At 62.7% G+C, this 8658-nt stretch overlaps 1 protein-coding gene across 1 annotated transcript; it reads right to left on the reverse strand.

The window, feature by feature from the left end:
- Nucleotides 1–5561: 5561 nt before the first annotated feature.
- TLX3 (T cell leukemia homeobox 3) lies at nt 5562–7375 on the reverse strand. The gene is made up of 3 exons (XM_074883836.1): nt 6961–7375; nt 6301–6544; nt 5562–5772 (listed from the first exon to the last, which is right to left on the reverse strand). The coding sequence occupies exons 1-3, from the start codon at nt 7373–7375 to the stop codon at nt 5562–5564; spliced, it is 870 nt and encodes a 289-aa protein (XP_074739937.1).
- Between the last annotated feature and the right edge of the window lie 1283 nt (nt 7376–8658).

Raw genomic sequence — 8658 nt, forward strand, 5'->3', positions numbered from 1 at the left:
TCCAGATGTTGCCGGGAGATTTGCTGTGGGACTCCACAATCCAGAGGCAGATTTCACTTTTTTAATTTTATTTTTTAATTTTGAAGGTATTTTGAAGAATGGTCTAAGGTCTGGATTTGTGAGGCTGTTTAGAGCCTGCTCTGCTCAGCACCCTGGCAAGCTCAGGCCACCGTTCAGTGGAGCACAGCGCCTGGACATGCACCCTCACAGTCGTTGGCCGGGCTCAGCCCGCCCAGCGCAGAGCGCAGCAACACATCACTCCTGCAGAAGTGCCAAAACGTTCATCTGTGCTGCCTGAAGAGCGTGAGACCCATCTCAAACGTCTCTGCTCCACACTCCCCAGCATTTCCAGCTCTGGGCACATGGACATTTCTGAATGCACAATGCAGACATGCCTTTAGGCAGCTAGCTCCTGTTCTCCACAATGACCTGGAAAGAATATTTTATCTCTTACCCTTAAACTAAATTCATGGAAGTGAAATATCTAAATGCCATTGCTGCTCTAACCTTAACAGCAGATTTTTAAGAGATGTGAAATGCCTAGAAATGCAGAGAGACACCCCCCACCCAAAAGGGGAAAAAACACATAGGTGCCAAACTGCCACCAACTGTACTACAGTCCTGCCCATCAAAGCTAACTGGGTGCCTCCAGGACACAAACTCAGATTCTCAAAAGCAAGTGGGCACAAAGCAGAAGTATATATTCCGCTGCTGTGAATCAGGAAAAAGTTAGGACCTCAATGGAGTCCAGAGGGTGGGCAAGGGAAACACACAGCATTGAAGAGAAATGCCCCAAATAGTCTAAAGCAAAGGGTGTATATACCCCCTCTCCCAAAAATGCCCACCTGCACAGAAGGCAAATACTTTCATCCACTCGGTCCAGTGTGCTCAGGCAACACCTGAGGAGGGAACCTACCAGCTGAGGAGGAGCGGTTATGTGAGCAAGCGCTCACCGGGGTGAGTCACGGCCCTTAAATTATTCCTCATCAGCGGTGAGGATGATTGCGGTGCAGAAATACATGCTTCAAGGAAAATTCATAGGTGTTAGTAAGGTGTAAATCTCAGTATTATTTATGTTAGCTATAAATGAGCTAAATTGTGACTAGCTGAGCAAAACACTTTTGTAAACCAAGGCTTTGAAGATTGTGTAGTTTGCATGTTTAACAGGATCGGGCTTTCATCATGGAGTGGAGAAGGAGAGCTAATAACCCATTGATTTTAAGGCCCATTTAGGAAAAGAATTGCCTATACAGATCTGATCACCATGCATTACTTCGTAACATCTAATACCCTGGGCACAAAATAATGCTGAGGGATGCAAATTATGGAGCCATTTTTATCCTGAGAGGGGTTGTGCTTGTGCACGTGAGCGTGATATGGGGGCTGCTTTGGGTTTGGGCTTAAAGCAAAGTCAGGAGGGACTCCGAGGAAATGGTTGACATTCCTCCACGCGGCTCTAGTTACCCCAAGCTCTGCCTTGTGCATCCACCCACACAGCTGCTCGCCCTACGCGGGAAATCACTGACACACATGACTAAGCAAAGTTCAGAAAGTAATCTGCCCAAAGTTAAGTCCCACTGATAATTCGATAATCCTTAACCATCATTGCCTTTTTCCATCTATGTTCAACAAACACGAGTTTTCCCAGGCTTAAAACTTCTGAACAGGAGGGAACGCGAGTACACAGCGTGGGCTTTCTGGAGCGCATACGCACGGAGACAACCTTTCACTTGCAGACTTAAGACTGCTTCAGAAAGATCATCCAAATGCTAAGAACTATCATTTTCGTAGCAACATCAAGCAGCAACATATTAAAACTCAGCTTGATGGGATGTGCAGCATCTTCAGCACTCTCAAACCGCATCTCTACCACAAGACTTAGGCTGCCTGCTCTCAGATGACTGCCCCTGAATTAGCCATGCTGCAATACAGTTGCAGGAGCTGCTGCTGTCCTCACACTGCCTGCACACCACTGGTTTTTATCCTCTGCTAAGTGGAGTGTTTTAAGCACTCTCCCATGGAGGTAAAGGAGTGTTTGGTAACGAGTGGGAAACTAGGGGATAAACCATGCTCGTTCGCAGCTGGCCAGAGGCCACGCTACAAGAAGGCTGTTTCGGAAATTGGGAAATCTGCTGCCCGTACAAAACAGTCCAATTCCAGTTGTCCACCACACAGTCCAAGTGCAGTATGTGGACAGGACAATCAACAAGATCAGGACATCAGCCAGCCCACCCCCAAAAGGTGCCCTCTCCTCCACTGGGCACCCACATCCCCCAGGATTACATTCCTTGGGACAGAGAGGCTCAAGCTGGTCGGGTCTAAAGCCTGTGCAAGCCCCCATGGGTGGCTTTGTCTGTTGATGGACCTTCAGAGATACACAGCAGGGACCACTGGACAACCCTGTCACACCTGAATCAGGCTGGCAGGGAACACTGCTCTCGTCACAGAGAGGGAAATATTGTGTATTTGTTCCCACCAGTGTTTCCCTGAAGCTCCTATGAGTAGTGGGTTTACTGGACAGACTAATTGGAGGTAACCCCCACTTCTGTCTCCTTCACCATGACCACTCACACCAGTACCCCCGTACCACCCCCGCACTCTTGTCTTACATGACGTGGATGTACGAGGCAGCCCGTCTCCCTCGCACTCAGCACATCCCAACACCTCGACACCAGCTCCTCCGAAACAAAGACACCAGCCGTAACCCCAGCAAGCCCCAGCGCGCCAGCTCCCAGTACCTCCGCCCCACTCTTCGGTGGCTATTCAGATGGCTGAAATGGAAGCTACTGGTTTCTGCAGTCCTTCGGAGAGCTGATGCGCCCCGAGGCAACTGCATGCCCCACGGGCAACAGCGGCGAGGAAAGCCCGAGCCCTGCCTGGGCTGGCAGCGCCGAGTTCAGCCCCACTTGCGCTGCTTTTAATAATAGGGCTGTAAACACGCTGTGGCTGTGCACTAGATCCTCGCCCGCCACAAAGCTGATTACTGCAATATGCAGCATCATTATGCTCTCTGCAAACACACAGATTCTGGCGTACAGCAGTTTGGGAAAAACTGCAGGGAAATCAGGAATACAGAAGTTTATGGTCATGGGATGCTCGAACAGTTAAAGAACAAGGCTGTCTTGAAAACAACGGTTTATAGATGTTCGGGGGTACGGATAAGACATAACACCAAACACACGCGTGGCCATGGGCACCCGTTCTTTCCACCCCCCGGCATTATTCAGAGCGCGGCTCTTCCCCGCTGGAGCTCGCAGGCGGGTTTCTCCCGGCGGTTCCGCACTCGGCGCTTCGCTCCCTCCTCTCCGCCCCGCACACGGTGGTCACGCAGGGACCGAGGCGGCCGCTGCGCCCCGGGCGCGGCCACCCGCGGGTGACAAAGCCGGCGCCGAGCAGCGGGGCAGGGCCCGGCCGGCAGAGCGGCCACACGCCGCCAACCGCGGCGGGGAAACGAGTGAGACGAACGGGGAAGGGTCTGGGCAGCGGCGGGCAGCGGCAGGGCTCTGCGTGGGGACAGGGACAGGGCCACGCACCGCCGGAGCGCGGCGTTTCCCCAGACCCGTAGCCAGGTACAGATTCCCCCGTTGGTTTGGTATTTTTTTTTTTTTATTCCTTCCGTACCATTTTTTTTTTCTTCCCTCCCTGCCAGACACCTCCCCTGGATCGGTGTTTCGTAGCGCGGGCAGCGTGCTCCCGCCTGGGGAACGGCACCGGCCGAGCAGCTGCGCCGGTCCCAGCACCATCACCCACGGTGTGACAGGATCTGGCCCTGCCTCTGGACCTCCACAGCCTTCCCCCGACAAACCAAATCCCGGCTACAACCTGAGCCCGTGCCCTGGGACCGCCGAGAGAAGGACTAGCCGGGGGAAATATTTTCTTAATCCTTCACCCTGCGTGACTGACTGTCCCCAAAACGCCCTTTGCCGTAGCCGGGGGAACAGCGAGCCCCGCGCCGGGAAAGCCTTTAAACTTCTGCAGACTCACGGTGCCTGGCGCCGCGCCCGCCCGCCGTGGGAGCGGCAGAGCCCCCCTCCCCGCGGACGCGGCCCCCGGCGGCCACGGGGCGCCCGGGGCCCTGTCTGCGGCCGGGGGAAGCCCGCCTGGCTCGTCGCTGGCTTCTAAAAATGTCATTTTTGCATCCTCCCCCGCCGCTGCTGGAGGAGCGGTCACCTGGACCCGCAGAACTACGGGAGGTTTTTCTTAAAAAAAGGCCCCCCCGGCCCCGGGTTGTTAAACCAGCTCCGCTGCGGGCGAGCACCGGGCAGCCGGTAGCCCGGCGGGCCCCGGCCCCGGCCCCACGCCGTCCGCTGCCCGCGCGGGTGCGCGCAGCAAAGGCAGCGAAAACGAAAACCGTTGGGCCCCTGCCGGGAGCCGGTTCGGTACCGCGGCTCGGGGGTGCAAAAATTCCCGGGGAGCGGCGGGGCCTTGCGGCGGCGGGCCCGGCGCCCTCCCGCTCCCCCGCGGCGGCTCCGACGTTTGTCCCAGCAGCGGGGCTGGCCCGGGCCGCTCCCCCCCGGTCCCGGCGGAGCGGGCAGCGACCGGGAGCCCTGCGCCCATCCGCCCCGGGTGAGCTGCCGGAGCCCCGCGCCGAGCCCGCCCGCCGCCCCGGCCGGATCCTCACCTCCGTCTCCGCTGACGGGCGGCAGCGGCGGCCTCCCGGCTGCTGCCCGCCCCGCAGCCACCCGGCCCCGGCCGCGGGCTCGGCTCTTCCCCGGCGCGGCGGCAGGCAGGGAGCGGAGAGGCGTTTTTAAAGAAAACGTTTATTTACACGTCTCGGCAAGTACAAAGTATTATACATAGTCTGTGTCAACCCCAAATCTTCTTTATTATGAAACATAAGGCGCTTTCTCTAGAGTCGGTGGCGAAAGGAGAGGGTGCGGGTGCTGTTTTCGGTGCGCTAAAGCTCATCGGCTGCAAAGGTGAGGACAAAACCGAATATGTGGTGCCTGAAAGGAGCCCTTATTACTACGGTGAATAAATTACAGCTGACATTAACTTCACCTGGGACAGATGGAAGCTACCGCTTTTCAGCTTAATAGGGTTTCCTTAGCTAATGAGTCATCACCGGCTCCACTTAGTCCCCTCCGCTAAGTGATAGGTAGGTATTTTTTTTCTTTAGACTATCCTCAGAACAGGAAAAAAAAAATAGCCTTTTGTTCCAAAGCCAACACAAAATACCTATGTTTAGATTTCGATATAAATAATCGAGGTTTTATATAACTCCATATTAATAGTGCCCAAAATCTCGATGCATAAATAAATTAAATTATTAACACTTCTTACAAAAAGTGACATATTTCCCTTCCTAGTGGAACATCGACACGAATATACAAGCGGAGCGCGGGGCCCCGCGACGGCAGCGCCCGGCGGCTTCGCTCCGCGCCGGCCTCGGGGAAGCGCCGCGGCGGCCCCGGCCCCGGCCCCGGCCCCGGCCCCGGCCCCGGCCCCGCGGGCGCCGCTCGTCGCCTCCGCGCCCGCCCCGTCTGGGGGAGCCGCGGCCCCGGGGGCAGCCGCCGGCCGAGCTCCGCGGGCGAGTCCGCTGCGTGCCCGGGCTGCCGGGCTCAGACGAGGGAGGTGACCGGGGGGATCTTGGCGCTCTCCTCCTCCCAGGGCTGCAGGTTCTGCAGCGCGAACAGCGACGAGTTGTGCAGGCACAGCGGGTCGGGCTGGATCGACTCGTTCAGCGACTTCTGGAAGGCGTCGTGCTGCAGCTGCAGCATCAGCCGGCTCGCCTGCTGCCGCTCGGCCTCCCGCTCCTCCGCCGTCTGCCGCCTGCCGGGGGACACGCTCAGCCCGCGCCCCGGGACGCCCCGCCCGGGGCTCCGCGGGCACCGGCCGCTGCGGGGCCGGCGGGCGGCGGGGCAGCTCGCCGCTTGCCCCCGGGGCCGCGCACCGCCAGGCGGGCGGGCAGCCGCGCCGCCTGCAACCGAGGGATCCGGGCGGCGGGACACGCCGCGGAACCCCCCGCTTCCCGGCGAGCCCCCGCTTCCGAACACTCCCCCGTTTCCCCAATATGCCCCCGGTTTTTTTTCGATTAATTCCCCGTTTTTCGAACGATCCCTCGTTTTTACGAACAATCCCCCCGTTTTCGGAATGGGGGACTATAAAAAAACATGAAAATAAATAAGAATAATAATAAAATCATTATAATAAGAAAAATCCACCCCCAGCCGTTTCGCTGCCGGGAGCCGGCGAGGGGTGCGCTCCGGCCGGGGCTCCCCGGGGGCGGCGGGCGGGGAGCCCCGCCGGGGGCGGGGGGGCGGCGGCGGGACGGGGCGGCCCCGGGGGCGCGGGACTCACCGCCACTTGGTGCGCCGGTTCTGGAACCAGGTCTTCACCTGGGCGTCCGTCATCTTGAGGGACTTGGCGAGGGCAGCGCGCTCGGCCGAGGCCAGGTACTTCTGCCGGTGGAAGCGCTTCTCCAACTCGCAGATCTGCACCCGGGAGAAGGACGTCCGCGGCTTCTTGCGCTTCGGCGGAGTCCGGTTCTGGTAGGGGTGCCCGATCCGCCGCGTCACCGTGAAGGGCGTCAGCGCCGCCGCCGCTGCCCGGGTGGGAAGCACAGGGGTCAGCCCCGCGCCCGCACCGTGCCGGCCGCCCCCCCCGGGGCCGCGGCTCTGCCCGACGGCCGCCCACCGCCCCCCGAAGGGACCGTGTCTCCCCGAGGTCCCGCTGCCGCGTTTCGCCGAAGGGATGCGGGGGCGAGCGGGGCCCGGCCGCCCCCCGGGGCGCCCCGCCGCCAGCCCCGCTATCCACGCCGGGAGGGAGCGATTTTGCGGATCGCTGCGAGCGCGGGGGAGAGAACCATCCGGCGGGCCGCCTTCGCTTTTATTCTTATTATCGTTACTAGCATTATTTCGTTTTTTATTTTTTATTCGCCTTTCCGTTCGTTGCCGGGGGAGGGGGGGGGGGGGGCTGCGAGGGCGCGGCGGGCTCGCCCGCTCCGCCCCGGCTCCTTACCTGTGAACCGGTCCTTGACGAAGCGCCTGCTGCTCTCCATCCAGGGGAAGTTGAGGCTGCCCAGGCTGGGCACGGCGGGCATGGCCGGGATGGCGCTGGAGATGGGCGGCGGCACGGCCCCGGGGATGGGCCTGTGCGCCGGCACCCGGATCACGCCGGCCGGCGCCAGGCTGAGGTTCACACTGTAAGATCCCGAGTCCTCGAAGGGCGCGGCGATGGCCGGGAAGGGGGCCGGCAGGGCCGGGTAGGGCGCGCCGCCGCGGCCGCCGGGGCCGCCCAGGAAGGTCGCGCCGTCGGGGCCCCGGGGGGGCGGCGGGGGAGCGCTCTCCTGCTCGGGGCTGTTGAGGATCTGGTCGATGCCGAAGCTGATGGGCTCGTGCTGGTGCTGGCCCTGCGCGCCCGCCGGCGGATCCATCCTCCTCCTCCTCCACCGCCGCCGCCGCGCACCCCTCCGCGCCCGCTATAAAGGCGCCGCCGCTCCGCCGCGCTCCGCGGGCCCGGCCGGCCCCGCCGTGCGCCGCGCGGAAACTTTGCCGAGCGCGCGCCGCCCCGGCAGCCGCCCCGTCATCTCCTCGGGGCCGCCGCGCGCCCCGCGCCGCGTGCGCCCCCGCCGCCGCCATTGGCCGCCGCCGCCCAGCCTCTGCGCTCCCATTGGCTCCCGCCGCTCGGCACCGGCCTCGCGCCCGGGCGCGGGGACCCGCCGCCGCCGCCGCCGCCGCGGTGACATCACTGGGGCGCACGAACAATGGGGCCGCGCGGCGGCGGGCGGGGGGGGCGGGGCGGCGGGGGCGCCGTCGGGGCCGGGGCGGGGGGTGGGGGGGAGACCCGGGGCCGCCCGGCACGTCGGGGGCGCCGTCCCGCTCCCTCCCGCGCCCCGCGGGGCCGGCGCGGCCGCCCGACGCCCCCCCCCGCCCCGGCCCCTGCCCGCCCCGCCGGAGCCGCCCGCCACCCCCGACGGCCGCTCCGCGCTGCCGGGCCCGCGGCGGCCCCCTGCGCGGCGGGGCGGGCGCGGGAGACTCGGTTCCGGCACCTCGCGGCCGCCCGGCCCCGGGCCGGCCGCAAGACAAGCTGAGCGGCGAGGCCGGGCGCCCGCCCCGACGGCAGCGCGGAGCGGCGGCCCGAGGCGGTGCCCGGGGCCGGGTCGGGGCGCGCCCGGAGCCCCCGCAGGGCGAGATTCCGTTTGGGCTTAATTTGCGCCGAGGCAGCGGGAGCCCGGCGCGGCCGCCGAGCGAGTTTGCAGACGCTCCCTGACGTCCAAATTGGACTAAAGGCGTTAAAAATTAAATAACGTTCAGCCGCATTTACTTAGTTTCCCTCATATAAAGGGAAATGAAAACAGGGAATAGAATTTCCCTGTTAATAGAATGTAATGGCATTTGATCAGCACCTGGCAGGGCGATCCCGGGATGCCGGAGCGGTGACAGGAGGGACTTGATTAGTTTTTAAACCTTAGGATTCAATTACCGCAACGCGCCGAATCGTTTCAGCGGCAGCGGGCGCGGACCGACCCGCCGAGCCACCGGCGCTGCCGCACGGAGCCCGCCCGGCGCCGGGGGGCTGCGGCCCCGCTCCCCGGCGGCTCTTCCCCCGCCGCGTTCGCCGCCGCGGCCCCGCGGAGAAAGCGGGGCCGGGGGTGCCGTTCCTGCCGCCCCCCCCCGCTCCGCCTGGGCCGCGGCGGGGTCCGGCCGGGCGCTCGCC

Source organism: Strix uralensis, chromosome 14 (assembly GCF_047716275.1).
Source record: "Strix uralensis isolate ZFMK-TIS-50842 chromosome 14, bStrUra1, whole genome shotgun sequence".
Lineage (NCBI taxonomy): Eukaryota > Metazoa > Chordata > Aves > Strigiformes > Strigidae > Strix > Strix uralensis.

Coding starts and splice junctions, on each gene's coding strand:
- TLX3 (XM_074883836.1), bottom strand. CDS start 7,375: ATGGATCCGCCGGCGGGCGCGCAGGGCCAGCACCAGCACGAGCCCATC. Junction 6,545..6,960: donor CGTCAAGGACCGGTTCACAG/GTAAGGAGCCGG, acceptor CCACCCGGGCAG/CGGCGGCGGCGCTGACGCCC. Junction 5,773..6,300: donor AACCGGCGCACCAAGTGGCG/GTGAGTCCCGCG, acceptor GTCCCCCGGCAG/GCGGCAGACGGCGGAGGAGC.